The following is a 23,495-nucleotide window of genomic DNA, read 5'->3' as shown; positions in this document are numbered from 1 at the left end:
TTTCTACCCATGTAGCGACCAGGGTCGAACACGGGTTCAACCTGTGTCACTGTGTAGTGAAAATGGGTAACCGGGGTCAATGCGACCCGGATCCCGTTCACTACAATGCAAAAGCCGGTGCTGGGAGATGCTCTCATCTCCCAGCGCCTCCCCGACCCTACCTCCCAATAACGTCACCCGTCCGGCATTATACTGGGTGGGGACTCTAGTGTGAATGGGTTTGCAAGCCAGGTCGCACCCAGGTTGTAGCCGGGTAGAAAATCCCGGGTGCGAACCGGCTTATAGATGGAAAAGTGGTATAATTATAGCTGTTCCATAAGCGGTTTCTACAGAGACATTGCCTCAGGCTTCCCCAACTTATTTATGAACAATATAGAGGACGTAATTCTTAGCAAAGTATATTCCATCTTTGCAAAGGATACAAAACTGTGCCGGGTAATTACAATGGACGACGATGTCTAAAATCTATAGAGGGATTTAAATAAACTAGATGAGTGGGCAGATAAATGGAAAATTACGCTTTTTTTTCCCCGTAATCTAATTTTTATTAATCATAAAAGGAAATATGAACACATACATGTATGATATGAATTACAACAATACTGCTGGTTCTGAAATACCAATTGTACCAAATTTGCAGAACAACCGTACGTGTTAGCGAAAGAATTCCAGAAAAGGAGAAACAAAGGGTGAATATATCAGAGAGAAGCAGAAAAGAAGAGGTGAAACGTCATCGTGATTCTAGGATGCAGTTTTATATCGGTGTCATGTAAGTTTTGTAGGCGTCTTTGAAAGGGAGCCATGTGGACCAGGTGGCAGTAAACCGGGAGGAAGATATTTGTGGTGAGATCTTCCATAGCAATCAACCCTTTGAAGGAAAATCGGAAAGTTTAATATTGAAAAATTCAAGGTTAAGAATCTTGGGAGACATAACCCCCAGAGCCATCCTCTCAGGCTTCCACCACAGCCGTCCTCTCAGGCTTCCACCAGAGCCGTCCTCTCAGGCTTCCCCCCGGTATTGGCCCATTACAGGTGCATGGAAGGTAGGGGCTATTATAGACAAGAATACACAGATTCCTCTAGCACAGGGGTCCTCAAACTATTTTGCTCTGGGACCCCATCAAACAATAAAAATAATTACAGGATCCCAGCAAGTCCCTGCAGAAGGTCATCACATCACATGTGTAGTCAGCAGACAGCACATACATGGTAGCATTGTGGAGGCGCAAAATGATGGGAGAAGTCTAAAATAAGACAATTCAACAGACTTTTCATTCATCAGCCTTATGGTCAGCAACAGGTCATCGCGACCCCATGCTGAGAAGGTCGGGACCCACTTTGGGGTCAGGACCCAGTGTTTGAGAACCACTGCTCTAGCACACTACAATAGACTAACAGAGGCATGTATGGGACAAGTAGCTGAAGTATGCTGTTCCATGTAGTGCCATATTGGATGGTCCTGGTGTGCCGCCATGTGAGTTGATTCTAAGTTTAGTAATACCTAAATGTATGACCTAATGTTTTATTACGTAGTGTAGGACTACCAGATAAGAGACGGCTTGCTGTCACTAGAGGCTTACCATACGTTTGCAGATGTATGTAACTGACGGCCCAATTCAGAGATAGGCATAGCCGCAGAGGGGATTTAAACTTGCAGAAGGGTAGTGATCTTACATTATCTCACAGTACAATATAAGGAGTTGAGAGAGTTTAATAAAATATAATTTTATTTTGATTTCTAATATATTTTACTCCTGCCATCTGTGCTGACCAAACCTTATCTCCAAACATGCGGTAATAATTACTATACAGAAAATTAGGTAAAGAGGGGGTTCTGGCTCTGAAAGAGAGACAGCAGTCCGCTGTCCGGAGCCGATTCCATGATGATCTTCTGAACCTTAAAGATGAAAGGAAGAATCAATCACATTCTGGCTGTCCTTGCACAGAGTAACTTATTGTTTTTGTTACTTGATCATAAAGCAAATGTAAAGCTTAGAAAAATAATTCATCCTCATACCCTCTACCATTTGCCAAAACCATGGTGATTGGCTTTTCTCTCGTAAGTCCAGCCATAATATTGCAATATTACGCGACGGTACATTGTATTCCAGTAGAAAAAAAATGGATCAGAATAATAGTAGTTAAGATTTGCAATTAAAACCTTCACTTATGAAGTGCTGCTCAAACAATTTACAGCAGTCTACTACTTTTGGGATATTTCCCTTTTAATAATACACATTAAAAAATACATTCTTATAAAAAATAAATATACATACAATCATAATAAATAAAATTAGAAAATTATTTAGTAGTTGAAAATAAAATTAGAAAAGACCGTTTATGAGAATATTCTGTTGGGATCAGATCCATATCAACGCTTAGGTTTTTGTTTGTTTGTGAGGTTATAAAATTAACCTCCATTTTTAAATTCATTCTACTTTTTATTAGTATGAAAGTCTATACTTAGGTAAGTGTGTATCGTAACAGATCCAAGGATGAGACATAAGGGGTGAGATTTAATAGGATCAGAAAGTGAGAGATTTGAAAAGAAATCTCCAGTTTTTTTAAAGCGGCAATCATCTACACTGCAAAATCAAACTGAAATGATTGCCGCTTTAAAAAAAACTAGAGATTTCTTACCAAATCTCTCACTTTCTGAATCTCTCATCCCCTCATACACTACAACGATTTGGGCCGATTTCATCCAATCTTGACGGATCGGGTCAAGAAATCAGATGGGTTCGACAACCCACACGACCCGATGCGCTGTCCGGTGCACATTGGGTCAGACCCTAGAGATTAAACCACCTGCACATAAAATCTATTGGATCGGACCCATCAGCGGCACATTTCGGTTCGATAACCCACAAAGTATTGGGTCCGATTCTGTAGGTGCTATCCAGCGGTGGGGCAGAAAGCGGCAGCAGGATTTTTAAAAATACTTTCAAAAGACTGGCTGGCCGCTGATTGGCTGAGAGAATTCTCTCGGCCAATCAGTGGCCACCCAGATGGGAAGCACTATATTAGGACTATAATATCACTATAAGATTAGGACACTATAAAATGTTACATGTTTACCATACTTGAAAAAAAAAAACTTTCAGTTACGTAAGGTTGATAAAAATTACTTTTAATCATAATGGCTTAACTAATCATATCCCACCAAACAGGACTTTGTAGCTTTGCAATAACAAACTATTATTCTTCTTGAAGTTAGAAGAAACTGTGACGTTCCCTGTGTAATCCACCAACCAACTTGTTTGATGCCATCATGCAAAACTGCCTGGAATACTTTGTTATGACTCCCATGTTCGGCAGCAAACATTCCACATAGTCGCTCAACTTGGGAGTCATAACATCTGTCCCATGGTCTGAATTCTCTATCTTGCTTGTATGAATAATCAGTGCTTGATTCATAGGTTTACTTTTAGCAACAAATGAAATAAGAATGTTACCTCTTTGAATTTTGGATGGGCGGAGTCTTGTAGCAATTGCAAGATGACACCTTCGCTAGTGGTTAGAAATGCTCCACTCTGCTTCATGCGGGACAGAGCTACAAGGCGGTCCACCTGGCTGCCATAATGGAAAGGGTCAAGGTTAGCAGACTTGAATAGAACAATCAAGTTACATTTTTCAGAAGATCTGGCTGCAATGACCCAGAGACGGGTGAAGCAAGACCCAAAGAGCGAGTCTCACAAATTTCCATCAGATAGTCTAAATAATTCATTGTCATAATGAACTTGAGGGTTTATAGCCACATATAGTACTGCATGTAAGAACAATATCTACAAGAATCCAAATTATGTTCATGAATTTCGTGGTAGAAGTTTGTGGGACAGAGCCTAAACACATATATAGTCAAGAATTGTTACTCTGTAGCCTGGCCACATTTATAGCAAGAATGGTTATGCCAAAGCTTAGCCTCAATTATAGTACGTAATGGTTACTTTGGGATACGTTCACTATGGACTTAAGCCCTGTTGACCTGCAGCGGTTGTGTCGATGCATGTCGGCCTAAATGGGGTCACAATGTAAACAAGTTAAGACAGTTAATAAATTATAATAAAACACAAAATACTGGGGTTTATTCTAGTTCATTCTTTCTGACAAAATCCTTCTTAGATGGACAAAACCATGTGCACTGCAGGGGGGCAGATGTAACATGTGCAGAGATAATTAGATTTCAGGCTCCAGGCCTCCACATAAAAACAGCCCTCATCATGGCAGCATGATGATCACCAACCACCAGCGGGCCACAAATCATAAGTATTAGATTGTATTTCTGTCTTCCACACTATTTTTGTACTTTTACATATTTAGGGAGATACTGATACACTGTTTAAATGTGTACATGGCACTGGCCACACCACCTCCGATTCTCATAATGGGCCTTTTAACATTTCCAGCCTCAGATGCATGAGGCCAATTATGCAACCCTGCTCCACCCTGGTCTCCTAGGTTAAACAGTGGGCAAGGACAGGGGTAATTCTGATTGACTTGGTAAGCTGCGAAGTTCGCAGTCCCTATAACGTTGCCCTGTCAAATACCCACGCCGCTGTATCCCCTTGCAACCATGCGAGGGGGTTTGTTAGGAAGACACATCCCCTTCCATGTGCCCGCAGCAGGATGGCTATCTCCTGCCTTCGCAAATATAAGTCGGTTGCCTGCCGGGGGCAAAGTCAGCCATCCGTGTACCAATAAGAACGCCCAGCATTTTCATGAGGACACCCATGAAATGCTGCCCATTCCCATGGCCCAGCACCGCCACCGTCCCTCCTTGCCCGGCGAGTGAGCAACTTGCTGCGGCCATACACAGTTGGGGTTTGCACATGCGCAGAAATGCGCATGTGCAAAACCCAACCATTGGGGCAGCGGCAGAATTCAGTTCACTGTGTGTGAACCAGAATCGGCCCCAAAGTGTCTCCTATTCTCCATTGTAACATCTGTCCTGCTCTCTCCCCATCTTACCTTTCTTCGTTGTACACTTACCCTCTCACTGGTTACTATGTACTGACCTATAAATGCCGTCACCTCATATTTAGATTTTTTTTTTTAATTCAATGATTTTTATTGAAATTTTATGGATTAAATTACAGCTTGTAATACAGAGAATAAGAAAAAAAAAGAATCGAAAAGAAAACGAGCCGCTCATGCTCACAGCGAGTACATGTTAGTATCACAATGCATGATCATAAGTAAATGTCATTTCTTTGGTATACATGATGAAAAAAATCGGGTCCACCTCCCGGCCCCCCCGGAAAGGTGGGCAACCCTACCGGTTTCTGGGGGACCCCCATCCCCCCCCCCGACCACGTAGTTTAAATAACCTTATCTTCCGATCTCTGATGAGGGGGCGGGGCTAAAGTGTCAAAATTGTGTCGTTTTAGCCTCACCCCATCTGCGGAGATAGGCAAATCGGGTCATTTTCCATTGTGGGGTGTCGCTGCCTTCTGTGGTACTTCAAGAACAGTCTGGTTTCAAACTCAATGTTGAGAAACAAACCAGACTGTTGTAGGAACACCAAAGCAGAGAGAGTGACACCACAGGCAGGAAGGAAGAACTGCAAGGATTTTTCAAGGAGCAGGGTGCTAGAATGAAGACTAAGGTTGATAAAATACAGTGTTGACACACAACACTGCTATCTAATATTGAGTAATATCTATATATTGGCCAAGAAATACTGGCCCACCAACCAGCGTCTAGATAACCTTGTTTCTCTGGTGGATCCCTAATACTAAGCTTGAATCTATAAATACTAGAGACCAAACTAGTTAAAACCATTCAGGAAAGGTGGGCAGGGTGCAACTTCAAGCTGAAGGAGTCCCAACCTTCAAACAAAATGGTCCTGATTCAGACTTGCTCACTGGGCTGCAAGTGTATGCAACCACTGCGGTGTATACACATTACACTAATTAGAGGTCCATGTCGACATTGACACCAAAAACCCTACCTTTTTCATATCGACATTTTGACCCTGTTGAATGTCCACCTTTTGGGGTAGACCTACTGACTGCCTGTGTAGACACTGTCTATCTAATAGTCCACACCTGTTTGCCTCACTATTAGACCTGTATTCTCTAACACAACTCTCTTTACAAATCTGAACATTTAATCATCAAAGGATAGAACAAGAGAGACTCCAACGTTACCTGCGAGATGAGCAAGCGTCTGCTACAACATGTACATCAAAGCCTTTATCCAACAAGTCCAATGTGGTACTCTTAAAAAAAAAAAAAAAAAAAAAAAGCCATTTAACAGTAGTTCAGGTAAAAATATTTAGGGGGATTTTCAATACCGGGTCATGACTGTCGGGAAGTCCCGGCAGTCGTGACCCTGTCCCATTCTCGTCCCGCACGTCAGCAAACCGACAGTGCCGAAAAGGGGGCGTGGGCACAAGAAATGGTAGTGGATCATTGAAATCCAGCCATGAGCTCCACGGCATTTACCCGACGTCGGGATCCCGACTGTGAAAAAACCGACAGCCGGGTTCCGGATGGCCGTTGGCTATTTTCCATCGTGGGGGTCCACGAACCCCATAGAGGGAGAATAGAATAGGTGGCTCGCGTAGCAAGCCACCGTGCCCGCAAGGGGCTTAGTTGTGCTCACCATGCTGTCTGGTTCCGGCCAGTTGGGATCCCAACGTCGGGCTAATGACTGTCGGGATCCTGACTGTCGGACCCCTGTACCACACCCGAGCTCCACAATCCACGCCTGTTCTCTGCAAAACGAGTCCAACTGCTTTAAAGTCGGGATTGTTTTGCCGAGATGCCTCTTCAATGCTATCGGGAAAGACCGCATTGAATAGGCACCTGCTGCTATTTCCCTCATCACAAATAGCAGTGGGGGATTGAATACCCCCCTTAAAGTCACTAAATACTCTGGTGTTATGCCCGATCCTATACTGTCCTAGGCCACAGGAGCACAACCTATGGACACAAGCTGTACAAGATGTAATGAACACTAGACAATGATAATCTGTGGCACATTGTGATTGTAGTCCGTTGATTTTTATGGCTAGGTTTAGGGTCCGGCTGCAGTTAGGGTTAGTGGACATGTCTATGTAAAACCGCATGGTCGATACGCAGACTGCCGACATTCAAAATGTCGACATTTTGCTGTCCATGTTAAAGTTCTAAATATTAACATAATATAAAAGTACATAAACCTGTAGTATACATATAGGGCCGGATTCTGGTTCACTCCCAAAAGCAAACTCCTCCTTTAATGGACAAAAACATGTGCAGTGCTGAGGTAACATGTGCAGAGAGAGTTAGATTTGGGTGAGGTTTGTACTTAAAACTGATATCTAAATTGCAGTGTAAAAATAAAGCAGTCAGTATTCCCCCTGCACAGAAACAAAATAACTCACCCAAATGTAACTCTCTCTGCACATGTTACATCTGCCCCCCTGGAGTGCACATGGTTTTGTCAAGCATGAGTTTGCTTTTGCGAGTGAACCAGAATCAGGCCTATAATGTATGGGACAATGTGGCTTACCTACTGTAAAATATAAAGATACCTGCACGAGTGACCTGGTCATTGCTTAATGCATTGGTTCCCAATCTCCATGCTGTGGCAACACTTACTGATTCTACTACACTCGCAGCTGAGCCACTAGGGATGCTAGGAGTAGTAGCGCCCTCTGGCTGAAGTACAGTATGTGTGGATCTTCTGAGCAGGAACTGAACGTTATACGGTGCTTTGCGGATACCGAGGCAAACTCAGGTTAGAACGCAGGGCTGTGAATTTGCTGCACTGCTGATTATCGATAGACTGTGCATGGTGTGTTGTGTGCATATGCATATGGTGTGCTGTGGCGCATGTGCCAGGTCCCCCTGCAAACAAAGCCATCGATGGCGGTTCGCAGAGGATTGACAAGCACCGGGCGTTTGTGGGCTGCACCCTCACATTTTTCTGGGAGTGACGCCGGAAAATGCAGGTGGATCCTGGCAGTTGGGAGGGAGGGACGCAGACGTCAGCATCAGTCATGATCTCCCCATGGCCATTGAGTTTCCTTACACGGTGCTACACACGGGGGTGGGTGGGGGGGGATTAATTAGACAGTGAGTGAATTCAAACGGATTCCCTCTATTCGCATAGTTGAGATGGCATTTGTATCCCAAGCACACGTGCAGATTTTCAGCCCTGCTTTTAGGCCTGAGTATGGACCGCTAACTTTGGCAACCCTCTGTGTTCTAGCTAAGTGCCTGCTCTGGGAATCTGCTTACACATGTGAGGGGCTATGGAGTTGGCTGTAATCAAGTAGATTATAAATTCTAAAGTTATATAAGTAATACAGCCATCTGGATTTGTTGACCATCCACATCCCATGATAGACGGTGGAACACCAAGGCAATGGTGCCGATCAGAGATATCCCTGGCCCTCAGCTAGTCCTGCCCAATCCTGTGCGGAATGGATGTGGGGACTATCTTTTGCACTACATTGTTGACAAACCTTGTTGTATCGGCTGCATGCGTTCATTGCGGGAACATACACATCTGTCAATTAGTCGCTCACACATCACGATAATGCTGGATCTGCAGCTAATCACAGGATGTGATGGCATTGTGCAGGGAAGACATTTATTACGGATTCTGCCTTAATGGTCATAATCTCATTTGGAGCTTGATTGGTAATAGGTTTTGAAGTATTAGGTCATGAGTAAGTGCAAGAAGCCTTAATGGGACATGCTAATCTGTAAGTTTGGAATACATACATTTATTGAAAGGAACAGTCTGCACAGCATTACCCATGTATTATACATACCATAATGCACGCCTGGGTCTCAATGCCGCACAGGATGACAGAGCGCCGGTTAGGGATGGACTGGAGCTCCTTCTCCACCTCCGCGGTCAGCATACTGAAACAGGTCTTCGAGTATTTTTGGATGCCATCCGCTCCGAGCTCCGGTACAGTAGGACCAAGTCCCTTTGGGTATTGCTCAGTAACAATAACTGGCATTTCCAATAACTTCACAGCCTAGAAGATAGAAAACAAAACAGGCGAATAGTAATGACTGATGCACTGATTTACATATCTGTGTAACAGATGTATCAGAAAACAGTCAAGTAAACTAATACCCACAGCCTCTCAGCTTCCTCACTGCACTGTGCAAATAGTGCCCACAGGATTATTAAAGTCACAACTGAAAAGAACAATGAATTATGCAGGTCGCATATTAATAAATGTTAGTAACAAACACTAGGAGGCACAGATGGAGCCCTTCTCATTCAGCGGGGGTCTGGCGGTCGGATTGCCAACCAGCCGCCCCCGGAAGTACCCTTCCGACGGTGCCAGCAGCGCGGACACTGTGGCCGTGTCCGTCGCGGTGCCGCAGCAATGTGCCGGCTCCCAGAGCAGGGCTGCCTGGACACTCCCGCCCAGCGATGCCGGGTTCCGCCGCGTCACGTCCGCCGGGACGTGTCACTTCCGCGCGGCCAGGGGACACTAGTTCAGGCAGTCCCTCAGCATCACCCGGCGGTTGCTTAGCAATGGGGGGATGCCAGGCGATGCGTGCTCGGCCACCTGATAATAATAACTATCACAGGGGGCTGGACTCACGGCAGGGACTGATTGGCCAGAGTATCCCTTTTAAGGGATATGGCCTAGCTCAGCCCCGCCGGTGATATTGCTCTTGCAGTGCGTCCTGGCCTCACTGCAGTCCTGGTCAGCGTTCCTATCTTGTCAGTCGTTCCCAGCCTGTACTTTTCCATCTGCAGCTGGGTGTCGTGGTCTTTTCGCTGTGTCCATTTCAGGTCTGAAATGTAATTTCAGGTCATTCATTCAGAGCCTGGTTCTAATTCTTTCTTTATTTACTTGTTTGGGCAAGCTGCCCCGTTTCCTGGGTTGTTCTGTATTTCCTCCATCTAAGTGGTCGCCTCAAGCAGAGCAGGCCTTTCAAATTCTTAAACGAGTGTTTAAGTCAGCCCCAATTCTCAAGCATCCTGATCCTGATCGTCCCTTCGTGGAAGAGGTTGATGCGTCTGAGATAGGAGCAGGGGCTGTCCTATCACATAGTAACCCTATGTAACTCCTTGTCCTCCACCCTTGTGCTTACATGTCAAGGAAATTCTCTGCCGCAGAAGCCAACTATGATGTTGGTGACAGGGAATTGCTGGCCATCAAATGGGCTTTTGATAAATGGAGGCATTGGCTGTTAGGGGCCAGTCATCAAATTTTGGTTTTAAACGACCATAAGAGCTTGCAAGGCTCAATTCCCGGCAGGCCCACTGGGCCTTGTTCTTTACTCGGTTCAATTTTCTGGTCACTTATAGGCTGAGTTCTAAGAATGTCAGAGTGGATGCTTTTTCCTGGCGTTTTCTTCCGCGGCATGATCACTTGGTACTGCTGCTCCAATTCTCCCTGCCACCTGCGTCCAGGCTGGTCTTAATTTGACCTGGTCAGGCTCAGAGCCATACATACAGTATGTAAAGGCAGCACTACTACCATTGGCAACTGGTGTGGGCATATGTATAGGCAGCGGTACTACTGTCAGCAACTGGTGTGGGCATATGTATAGGCAGCACTACTACTGTCAGCAACTGGTGTAGACATATGTATAGGCAGCTGTACTACTGTCGGCAACTGGTGTGGGCATATGTATAGGCAGCAGTACTACTGTCGGCAACTGGTGTGGGCATATGTATAGGCAGTGCTACTACTGTGGGCAACTGGTATGGGCATTTGTATAGGCAGCGCTACTGCTGTAGGCAACTGGTATGGGCATATGTATAGGTCGTGTTACTTCGGTCGACAACTGGTGTAGGCATATGCATAGGTTGTTTGCATCTGGTGTGGGCATACGTATAGGCAGCGCTACTGCTGTCGGCAACTGGTGTGGGCATATGTATAGGTGGTGTTACTTCTGTCGGCAACTGGTGTGGGCAGATGTATAGGCAGCACTACTACTGTCTGCATCTAGTGTACCTATAGGCAGCGCTACTAATGACGGCAACTGGCGTGGGCGCAATATAATTATATATATATATATATATATATATATATATATATATATATATATATATATATATATATATATATATATATATATATATATATATCTCTTGTAGAGGGTTGCTTAACTCCTTTTTCAAGGTTCTGCACCTTGAAAAAGGGGTTAAGCACCCCGAAACGTCGGTTTTTGTTTGCACCCATGTTTGCTATATAAAAAGAAGTTTTGCTTACAAGAGACTCTAAGTGCGGCTGATTACTACAACACATATCTATACCCGCAGAAGACACCGGAGCATTACATACCCACGTTGGATGGAGTGCCGGTCCGCACCAGACTGTTATATATATTTAAGCAATACTATTACTGTCAGTTAATGTGGGCATTCTGTATAAGCAGCGCTACTGCTGTTGGTAACTGTGGGCATTATCTATATATAAGCAGCGCTACTACTGTAGGCAACTGTGGGTGTTACATTTAAGCAGCTATAACACTGAGAGCATATGCAGGAGTACTCGGGGCATTGTGTGTATCATAATGTCATATGGGCATTATGGTGTACGGCATTTTGATGTGTGGCATAATGTGTAGTGGGCATTGCTGTGTGTGGTATAATGTGTAATGGGCATCACAGTGTCAGGGTAGCATAATGTATAATGGGCATTACAGTGTTATTGGTATTTTTATATGGCCACACCCCTTCCCCACACTCCTATATTTGACTATGGTGGTCAGCCAGTCACCAATTTCCTTTCTGGCACAGGGCACCAAGTACTGGTGCTGTGTAATGTGAATATGATTGTGTTACTGCGTGGTATAATTGATGGGAGTACTATTGTATGGCCATGCCCCTTTTGTTAGACCATATATCTTTCTTTCGGTGTGCGCTGTGCCAATGTAAAGCATAGGAGGGCGCCGAACACACTAGCACCAGCCCTTTATCGACTCTTACAATGAATCAGTCTATTGTATAGGCTTCAATCATTTTGGTAATAGAATCCTAGGGAATCTGATTCAAATAAGCTTGACGTCATTTACTTCAAGTATGCAGCAGTCTAGCATTACTGGTCCCCCAAGTTGTAAAACACTAGCAGCACTCACTGTTCATCTTTTAATTTCTACATTGATGCAGGGGTAGACATACCAATAATTATAAATCCCATCTGCCAGTGCATAGGTTACTTGCATGTTGTCACAAATAATGACATCACTTGTTTTCATATTCAAAATATATAAAATATGGTGCAGTAAAAAGGCACTGCAGGGCAACATTTGTTACCGAATAATCATAAAGGACTCAACGTCATGAAATGAAGCCAAAAAAAACAGATTCAATAACGCATGTTTTTAAACAGACTGTGTAGACACCAGTGACACCTTGTGGCACTAGAAAAAAATTACAACACACGTAAATGGTAAAACACATACCTTTCTTTAAACTGGATTGGCCCCTTTGATGGACCATATATCTGTATAAATGTTATGACTTATGATGGCCTGGCTTTTACGGTCTGCTCTGACTTTGTGGGATGTCCTCCAGACTTTAGAACGTCACACTTTGGTATCTTAATTCAGCAAATCTTTTGAACAGTTCTTGAAGAGGTCCCAGTTTCAACGGACAATGATGTGAGCATGGTTGTGACCCATCGGGGCTGTGCATCAGGTAACTGCATCTGTGCATCAGGTCTGGTTACTGCTTCCAGTGGTTGAGCTACCATTATGGATTGTGAATATTCACTACTATAGCCCATCCATACACTCATAAGCACTTCCTATGACCCGCATCTCTAGTACCGTGGCATATGTATGATGCTTCAGACCATCTGCTCCTGATGTCACCATTCCTCAATCCCATTCTGCTCTATCTCCAACCACACCTTCTGCTATGCTCATCATCTGCTATTCTGCCTCAAGACTGATTTCCCATGCACTGACCCTAGCATTACATCTAACCATGAACTGTGGTGCTCTTTATTTGTACTGTATTTTTGTTATTTATTCAATGTTATGCCAAGTTTTGTCTCCCTGTATTGTTCCTTTGTACGGCGCTGCGAAACACTTGTGGCGCCTTATAAATAAAATTATAATAACCATGCCTCCAGGAATAGCCACGTCTGTTGTTCTGCCTCAGGTTTGTTTCACCGTGCACTGACCTTAGCATTACATCTAACCATGCCTCCAGGAATAGCCACGTCTGTTGTTCTGCCTCAGGCCTGATTCCCCGTGTACGGACCCTAGCATTACATCTAACCATGCCTCCTGGAATAGTCACGTCTGTTGTTCTGCCTCAGGCCTGATTTCCCATGCACTGACCCTAGAATTACATCTAACCATGCCTCCTGGAACAGCCACGTTTGTTGTTCTGCCTCAGGTATGTTTCACCGTGCACGGACCCTAGCATTACATATAACCATGCCTCCTGGAATAGCCACGTCTGTTGTTCTGCCTCAGGCCTGATTCCCTGTGCACTGACCCTAGCATTACATCTAACCATGCCTCCTGGAATAGCCACGTCTGTTGTTCTGCCTCAGGCCTGATTCCCTGTGCACTGACCTTAGCATTACATCTAACCATGCCTCCAGGAATAGCCACGTCTGTTGTTCTGCCTCAGGCCTGATTCCCCGTGTACGGACCCTAGCATTACATCTAACCATGCCTCCTGGAATAGTCACGTCTGTTGTTCTGCCTCAGGCCTGATTTCCCATGCACTGACCCTAGAATTACATCTAACCATGCCTCCTGGAACAGCCACGTTTGATGTTCTGCCTCAGGTTTGTTTCACCGTGCACGGACCCTAGCATTACATATAACCATGCCTCCTGGAATAGCCACGTCTGTTGTTCTGCCTCAGGCCTGATTCCCCGTATATGGACCCTAGCATTACATCTAACCATGCCTCCTGGAATAGCCACGTCTGTTGTTCTGCCTCAGGCCTGATTCCTCATGCACTGACCCTAGAATTACATCTAACCATGCCTCCTGGAACAGCCACGTCTGTTGTTCTGCCTCAGGTTTGTTTCACCTTGCACTGACCCTAGCATTACATCTAACCATGCCTCCTGGAATAGCCACGTCTGTTGTTCTGCCTCAGGCCTGATTCCCCATGCACTGACCCTAGCATTACATCTAACCATGCCTCCCGGAATAGCCACGTCTGTTGTTCTGCCTCAGGCCTGATTCCCTGTGCACTGACCCTAGCATTACATCTAACCATGCCTCCTGGAATAGCCACATCTGTTGTTCTGCCTCAGGCCTGATTCCCCGTGTACTGACCCTAGCATTACATCTAACCACCATGCCTCCTGGAATAGCCACGTCTGTTGTTCTGCCTCAGGCCTGATTCCCTGTGCACTGACCCTAGCATTACATCTAACCATGCCTCCTGGAACAGCCACGTCTGTTGTTCTGCCTCAGGTTTGTTTCACCGTGCACTGACCCTAGCATTACATCTAACCATGCCTCCTGGAATAGCCACATCTGTTGTTCTGCCTCAGGCCTGATTCCTCATGCACTGACCCTAGAATTACATCTAACCATGCCTCCTGGAACAGCCACGTCTGTTGTTCTGCCTCAGGTTTGTTTCACCGTGCACTGACCCTAGCAATACATCTAACCATGCCTCCTGGAATAGCCACATCTGTTGTTCTGCCTCAGGCCTGATTTCCCATATATGGACCCTAGCATTACATCTAACCATGCCTCCTGGAATAGCCACGTCTGTTGTTCTGCCTCAGGCCTGATTCCTCATGCACTGACCCTAGAATTACATCTAACCATGCCTCCTGGAACAGCCACGTCTGTTGTTCTGCCTCAGGTTTGTTTCACCGTGCACTGACCCTAGCATTACATCTAACCATGCCTCCTGGAATAGCCACATCTGTTGTTCTGCCTCAGGCCTGATTTCCCGTATATGGACCCTAGCATTACATCTAACCATGCGTCCTGGAATAGCCACGTCTGTTGTTCTGCCGCAGGCCTGATTCCTCATGCACTGACCCTAGAATTACATCTAACCATGCCTCCTGGAACAGCCACGTTTGTTGTTCTGCCTCAGGTATGTTTCACCGTGCACGGACCCTAGCATTACATATAACCATGCCTCCTGGAATAGCCACGTCTGTTGTTCTGCCTCAGGCCTGATTCCCCGTATATGGACCCTAGCATTACATCTAACCATGCCTCCTGGAATAGCCACGTCTGTTGTTCTGCCTCAGGCCTGATTCCTCATGCACTGACCCTAGAATTACATCTAACCATGCCTCCTGGAACAGCCACGTCTGTTGTTCTGCCTCAGGTTTGTTTCACCTTGCACTGACCCTAGCATTACATCTAACCATGCCTCCTGGAATAGCCACGTCTGTTGTTCTGCCTCAGGCCTGATTCCCCATGCACTCACCCTAGCATTACATCTTACTATGCCTCCCGGAATAGCCACGTCTGTTGTTCTGCCTCAGGCCTGATTCCCTGTGCACTGACCCTAGCATTACATCTAACCATGCCTCCTGGAATAGCCACATCTGTTGTTCTGCCTCAGGCCTGATTCCCCGTGTACTGACCCTAGCATTACATCTAACCATGCCTCCTGGAATAGCCACGTCTGTTGTTCTGCCTCAGGCCTGATTCCCTGTGCACTGACCCTAGCATTACATCTAACCATGCCTCCTGGAATAGCCACATCTGTTGTTCTGCCTCAGGCCTGATTTCCCGTATATGGACCCTAGCATTACATCTAACCATGCGTCCTGGAATAGCCACGTCTGTTGTTCTGCCTCAGGCCTGATTCCTCATGCACTGACAATAGAATTACATCTAACCATGCCTCCTGGAACAGCCACGTCTGTTGTTCTGCCTCAGGCCTGATTCCCTGTGCACTGACCCTAGAATTACATCTAACCATGCCTCCTGGAACAGCCACGTCTGTTGTTCTGCCTCAGGTTTGTTTCACCGTGCACTGACCCTAGCATTACATCTAACCATGCCTCCTGGAATAGCCACATCTGTTGTTCTGCCTCAGGCCTGATTTCCCATGTACTGACCCTAGCATTACATCTAACCATGCCTCCTGGAATACTCTGTGTGCCAACTTCTCCTCAAGTGTATTACCATGATTACTGCCTCCCTAATTAAGATTTCCATTCAGAGTGTCTGCTATTGTCTGTCTCCAGTTACTGGAATACCCATTCCATGAAACCGTTAGAAGACCTGAACATTAAGACAAATCCAGGCCAGTTCCCGCTAGGCTGTTTTAGCGGGGCGCTGCACCCGGCCTGATTTTTAAAGGGCAAAATGTGCCCTGCCCCTCTAGCAGCGCCCCGCTAAAACAGCCTGGTGTCTGCCCCCGAGACACGGCACAGGGAAGCCCAGCGCTGCCGTAGATGCGATGCCCAGCGCTTCCCCGGCAGTACAGTGACTTCAGTGGGGCCAGTCCCGCCCCCTGACGTTGCGGCCCGTGCACGCCCCCTTTAATGATGTCGGCGGCCCAGGACTGCCCACAGCTGTGACATCGACGGGCCCGGTCCGCCCCCCGATGCCCTGCCCGCACAAAAACCTAGAGTGAACATTAAGGTTTGCATATAGAAATCTTCTGCGACTACTGTTATTGGGGGAAACTTACTAAGATGGGAGTTCTATTTCACATGGGATGTTGCTATGGGCAACCAATCAGAATCTACTTATTTATTTAGCACCTTTTATAAGGTAATAGATAGTATTTGATTGGTTGGTTGCCTATAGCAACATCCCACGTGAAATGGAACTCCCATCTTAGTAAATTTCTCCCATTGTTCGGTTCTTGGATTTTGACTTCCATTCTTGATCTTGAAGGCACAAGTAGGATGTCTGTCAGAAGGAAATGATTGCCTGCAGTTGACTGATACCGAATATCATTTGTAGATAATGTTATTCCTTTTTCAGTTTCCATGGGGAGCAGTCACCATCATGTATTGGAGTATATACACTTTTTTTTTTAAATTAAAATTATATTGTAGAAACACTCAACTGTCTACATCAGGGGCAGCCAACTCCAGTCCTCGAGAGCTACCAACAGTTCACGTTTTCTAGATCACCTAGCTGCGGCACAGGTGCACTTATTACTGACTGACCCATTATAAATGATCCACAGGGGGAGATAATTACTTCACTTGTGATTCTGTGAGGAGACCTGGAAAACATTAACTGTTGGTAGCTCTCGAGGACTGGCGTTGGCTACCTCTGTTCTACATGCTGTATGGAAGAATATTTTTTTAGGTATATGATGGGTTTGGGTTCTAAATTTTATGTTTTTTTTTATTTTATACAAACTAATTAAATAAAAACAAGCAATTTTGCATATTTAGATAAATCATGCATCTCATGTAAAACAGTTTTTATGGTATGAATTTTATTTTATTATTTGTTTTTAATCGTATTTATCTCCTTTACCTGAAGCATCCGTGCAGCCACAGTTACAATCTGGGGAAAGAACACTATGTTATGTCGAAACTTCTCTTGCATGTCACATAGGAACAGGACACTGGAGTGCGGACGCAGCTTGCCAAGGCGACACAGCGACATTTCAGCTTTCTACAATAAAATATATATGTATAATAAATAATGAAAATAATAAAAAAGCTAAATAGGTTTTTCCATGTTGTCAAATGTTAAATGTTGCACACAATAGTGACTTCTGGTGGGGGCTGGGGATGGTGGCATACACATGGAGCTCCCATCTTCGGCCCCCAGAGATTGTAAGCTTGCGAGCAGGGCCCTCCTTCCTCTATGTCAGTTTGTTTCTACCCAGTTTGTTTAATCACTGTTGTTTCCAAATGTAAAGCACAACGACATATGCTGCATTGTATAAGAAACTGTAAATAAATAAGAGGTGCTCCGTCGCACAGGATGTGGCAGACAACCCCTGGAGTCCTCGCGGGTGAGGGGGCAATGGCCCCGGATGATGGACTCTGTAGCCCCCAGCCTGAGATGGGCAGCTAGTATGCGACTGACAACCCCAGCTTCCCAGCCTGCAGGATCCCAGACCGCTAAGCCTGTTGGGATATGTAGCGACTACCCCAGTGGGGGGAGCATCCCCGTCCTGCAGGATCCCCATCCGCAACCTCCAGATGCAGAGGTAGCCCGTCCACCCCACGCGACCACCAGGGAATCCCAGCAGTGGCCCTCATGGGAGAAACCCTCTAGTTGGAGGAGGTAAGGTTCTTGCATCAGGGGGTAGTGATGCGAAGGCCCAGCTTTGTCCCCTGGCCTCACTTCTCTCCTTACACACTGACTCTCCCCCCAGCCATGGCTCTAACTAATGCCCCCGGACACACTGGCCCACTCCTCAGCTTCTCATCGGAATGGCTTAGGGACTCAGTCACTGTGGCATGCTGATGGGGAAAACAGTCTGTTAGGCCTTGCTGCAGCACTGGCCTTGCTGCAGCACTGGAAGTAGCAACAACCAAGATGGCACCACTGGAAAACAGCCTGTTAGGCCCTGCTGCAGTCCGGGAAGTAGCAACAACCAAGATGGCACCGCTGATGGCTGCCTAGGAGCTGTGCAGCTCAGCCAAATGTGTTATATATCTGTACTGTCTCTGTTTTTGGTTACCTAATGACCTGTTGCAATGACCAAGTGCCACCGCTGTTGGTTGCCTGGGTGCTGAGCAGCTCAGCCAAAATATGTTCCCCGCGTCTCTCCTGCCTTGTCCATCAGCTTCTACAGGGTACGTCTAGTGGATATCTGTGCGTGTGGTATATATCTGAACTGTCACGGTTCACCTGTAACCTACCTTGGCTGCTGCACAGCGATCCAAAACTAATTCCTAGTATACGCAGGTATACCTGGCCAATAAAGCTGATTCTGATAGGAGAACAAGCCCATAACTAGCCATTGTTTGCTTTTTTCAGTTGTCAGCAATAATAGTAAGGACAAGTATAAACAAGCGCTTACATGTGTTTTTCTTTGCAAATAATAGTGGTAAATACTACGTCGCAAATAGCTTTAAGTCTTAAGGCCCCCATACACTTTGCGATTTGGGCCCGATTTCACCCTTGAGCCCCTGCGGGGTGACTTACGATTTGGCACATGATGTGCCATTTTTACATGTGATAAATGAGAGGCGGGGGGCAGGAAAAAAAAAAAAAAAACATTCAAATGAATTGGCGCCGCCCATTCCTTTGTATGTTTTTTTTTCATCACCAGAAGGCTGCCCACCGCACACCACCTAGCGCAGGGGTGGCCAAACCTGTCCTCAAGATCTACCAACGGTGCATGTTTTCCAGGCAACCTGTGGATCTATACTAGGAATTAATGCAGCAGGTTTGAAAAGGTGACTATTAGTATTGACTACAGCTGTGCACCAGCTAGGGGATCTAGAAAACATGGGCCGTTGGTAGATCTCGAGGACCGGTTTGGCCACCCCTGACCTAGCGCTTCCCCGCTCTGCAGATAGGCGTGTGGCAGCAGACACACCTATGGACCGCATTGGATGCAAAACATCACGGGTGCTAAAAAGCACCATATGTGCAGCCCATCCAACCTCCGACTCTGATGCGCATAGGATCAGATGTCATACACATGCAATGTAGGACGAGTTCACGGCCTGATCTACCGGAATTGGGTGAAATCGGGCCCAAATCACATAGGTCCTTATTCAGATCTCTGATCGCAGTACAAATTTGTTCTCAAAATGGGTAAAACCATGTGCACTGCAGGTGGGACAGATGCGATCAGATCTGAATAAGGGCCATAGTGTATGGGGGTCTTTACACTGCAATTTAGATTTCAGTTTGAACATACCCCACCCAAATCTAACTCTCTCAGCACCTGTTATATCTGCCCACCTGCAGTGCATGTGGTTTTGCATTTTGAGAAGAAATTTGCCCTGCAATCAAGTCTGAATTAGGCCCACTGTCTACAGTGTGATCCATACCCATTTCATAATGCCTACTTAATCTTCATTTCAGTAGAGGACCTCTATAAATTTGGTTGCAAAACTGGTCCCTGATGCAGAAGGAACATCTGAAGACCAGGCCGTATTGTGGTTTAATCTTCAGGTTCTGGCTAATAGAGAAATAGGGTGAACACATAATTCAGTTTTGGGATGTACTCAAAGAAAATGCAGCCAAAAGATTTGCACGCATTTCCCATACGTTGGATGGTTTTGTGTGGAGGTGGCATTACCCAATAAGGGTCTATGGGCTTCTTTACACATCTGTGCTGTCGAGGGATCAGATCGGATTCCTCCCAGCATTCCCCCCCCCATGGATGGCTACTGCGTTCCTCTGCACAGCGGTAGCTCCTCATATATGTTCCTCCTTTCACTACAACCATATCAGGATGCAAGAGCAGATGATCCTTTCTGCTTTGTTATTAAAATAAAGCTTGATTTGCTTTGAAAATATACTACAGTAATATTATTTTATTATCATTTATTCCTGAATAAGGGGGTATTCAATAAAGTGCTGTTTTATTTGGCAGCCAAATTCAATTGCGGTTGGTTTTGCCCAATTTCGAGTACTTATTCGCTCATGCCTTTCACATCAGCATGCCCAAAAACAGACTAAAAAAATTGGTCGAAAACGTCTGCAAATTCAACCAAAAGTGGTCAAAAACAAGTGGATCGGGGGCAAATTCACCGATCCATATGATTTTCACCCATGATGGATTTTTCGACCAGTCGAATGAAATCAGCATAGGCACTGAACAGGGCAAATCCAACTAACCCTATAAATGGATGAAAATTGCCGATTTGCTGCTTGGGCAACGATGGTTTCAAGCATGCACATAAGTCAACGTTTTCCTAATAAATTGCAGCAATGAAGATTACTCTGATCTCTTTTCGGATGATATGGATTTATTAATGTCTTTGATGTCCAATTGTATTGTATAACTCTTCAATAAAAAAGAAATAAAAAAAATTTAAAAAATTCCTGCAACAGCTGAATTTCCGTCACCACAAAAGCGATATCCCCCACACATTTAATAAGGCTCTATTTAATAAGTAATAACCGTATTTCTCATGGGTTAATGTGTTAACACACAGCCTATTGAAATTTAACAAGGAGGTTTCTGCCCAGAAATCAATGATTTCTTGGCTGGTGCCCTACTTGCTCAGCTATTGGGAATGCATTGCTGTTAATATTCACTGCTCGCTAATGTTTTAGTACAAATAAGCGCACGATGTATAAAAGGTTTTGGCCCTGGAGACCCAGGAAAGGCTTTTTATGGTTTTGCTGAATCTCAGCCTGGTTGAAACACTGGAGGTTAATATGATCTACTAGCAACGCTGCATAGTTCGTAGCATTGCGTGTGGATTTAACGCTGATCGCACAGCCACCTCGCCAAAGTCACCCGCACGGCTGCAAATAAATGTTTTGCATAAACGTCCATCTGCAGTCTAGGAACGGGGAATACATAATTTGATGGTCGCCGACCATCAAATGATGTGGAATGAGCACGCAAAACTAAGACAGACACTCTCAGGTGTCTTAGCTTTGTGTGCGCCCAGTGCGAGAACAGGGCAGGCAACTGACAACTGGTGAGGTCAGCTGCTCACCCCCGGCAGCCACGTCACTGCCTCATTACCATGGGAACACCTAGGGTTTTTATGGAAATATCCATTAGCGAATCCATCAATCGCCACCCCACGCCCACACTGGTGGGTGCGAATGGGATGGCGAACTTGTAGTTTGCTGTGCCCATTCGCACCTAGCGCATGCACACACGCAGAAATGCGCATTAGCCAAACAGAATAAGGTCCACTATGTGCAGACCCGTAGACAGCCAGCATGCTTGTGCATTTGCCACTACCCAACAGAAGGCTGGCTCATGACAGCAGAGCGCTGCTGCACCCCTCCAGGCAGGTAAATAATGCTGACAGTGGTACAAGCAGGAGCTGATTTGAGGTGGGGCCTGCCACTGGCTAATTTAAGGGTCAGGCCACCTCGGGGCACCATACAGTTATACTGGTGACTAGGGCCTGGGTGCACCACATACTCTATATACCCATTGTGCATCATAGTAGGAATCACTGAAATACTGTATGCTGCAGTCCTACAAATACTGATTGGAGAATCCTGCTGCCCGACACATAAATAACAAGCCACCAGGTATCACTCTGTGGCTCGGTGGGAATGGGGGATGACCCGCAGCCTCTCACACCATGAAGGGCTGCTGTATAACACCAGCCGGAGCGGTCACATACATACTGTACTACTCTATATCACCTTGGCTGCCGCACACTCACCTCCTGCTGCTGACTTCCTGTATAGACAGATGCACAACGTGCTGTCAGCCAGTCATTTACAGCAGCCACCGCACCGCCCGCAGCTGAACCGACCAACGGGAGAGCAGCGTCCCGCCCCCATCTGTTCTTCACCCTATCAGCGACTGGAACTGCATGCAGGAGGGTCTGCACTATTGCCTATCAGGGACTGGCACTGGCTGGCACGGTCATCACCACCAGTAGTCAGACTCAGTACTAGTAGTAAGGGTGGTCACTCTGCCCTACTGCAATGCATACAATCAGGGACTGGCACTGGCAGCAGCCGGAAGGTCTGCACTACTTACACCGTAAAAGGGACTGGAACTGCCTGCAGGATGGTCTGCCTCACTGTACCCTATGAGGGACTGACAAGGAGCTTTATCTGGCAAGAGAGTTGTCTTTAGAGATGGGCCGTTCACGAACGTTCACGATCGAACCGGATCTTGTGAACGGAACCCATCCAAGAACGAGCGAGCCGCGGATCCCAAAAAAGGTGATCCTTATCAGCTTACAATGCATTTCCCTGATCTCAGTGCTGCCACCTGTAGCAGCTGAGATGTACTACATCTGTTGACTGAGTACAGTGCTGTGACTACAAGTGATAGAAAGATTAGCTGCTGCTGCCAGTGATTCTGCACCCAGCCATCGATCAGTGTTTTTACTCGGTCATGTATATTCCCCCCCCTTTTTTTTTTAAGTGAACCGAGGACTCGTCTAAAAGATCCGTAGTTTTCCGCCGAGAGATTCGTCGGATCCCGGCTCGGCGTAATGATCCGTTTTGCCCATCTCTAGTTGTCTTTAATAAAAGTGAAGAAGAGAACCAGGGCAGAAGTTGCTTATGGCAACCAATCAGCTGCTATGTATAATTTTACAGAATGCATTTGATAAATAATAATTTTAACTTCTCCACTGGCACACTGCTGCACATTTTGCACTCCTTCATGAATACACCCCAATATGTGATAGCGAATACTGGCCTGGTTCAGATCTGCTTGCTGGGCTGCGAGTATTCGTAGTCCAGCAAGCAGGTAGCAGGTAGTGAATGCATGCCCTCCCTCGCCCCTCTGCAAGGCTGCAAACGTCTATGTAGCTGTGCACGCGGGGGAAATCATTCATCAAATTATATTTCCCCCCTGCTCGTAGCGCTGAGTGAGCTAGGACTCAACTCGGTGCGTGAGACAACAGGAGACAATAGAGTGCATGTGGGTTGAGCGAAGGAACAAGCACAGCACTTTGTTTGGGTTATTTGGGTTACACACATTTCACAGTACACATAGTTAAATAAACAATAAAAACAGTATTG

General features: G+C 45.8%; 1 protein-coding gene across 2 annotated transcripts; it reads right to left on the bottom strand.

Moving 5' to 3' along the window:
- Positions 1-1,709: 1,709 nt before the first annotated feature.
- On the bottom strand, positions 1,710-22,282 carry ISOC2 (isochorismatase domain containing 2). 2 transcript variants are annotated; one of them, XM_083162537.1, is made up of 6 exons: positions 22,175-22,282; positions 17,373-17,513; positions 8,768-8,980; positions 6,150-6,220; positions 3,456-3,573; positions 1,710-1,897 (listed from the first exon to the last, which is right to left on the bottom strand). In XM_083162537.1, the coding sequence occupies exons 2-6, from the start codon at positions 17,502-17,504 to the stop codon at positions 1,817-1,819; spliced, it is 615 nt and encodes a 204-aa protein (XP_083018663.1). In that variant the 5' UTR covers positions 17,505-17,513; positions 22,175-22,282; the 3' UTR covers positions 1,710-1,816. The 2 variants fall into 2 exon arrangements, with proteins under 2 accessions (XP_083018663.1, XP_083018664.1); XM_083162538.1 differs by having other exon boundaries at positions 17,373-17,515; positions 22,180-22,192.
- Positions 22,283-23,495: the final 1,213 nt, after the last annotated feature.

This window comes from Crinia signifera, chromosome 19, assembly GCF_055691185.1.
Source record: "Crinia signifera chromosome 19, ASM5569118v1, whole genome shotgun sequence".
NCBI classification, from domain to species: Eukaryota; Metazoa; Chordata; class Amphibia; order Anura; family Myobatrachidae; genus Crinia; species Crinia signifera.
The sequence above is the reverse complement of the archived record's forward strand: the minus strand, read 5'-3'. Positions and strand labels throughout refer to the sequence as shown.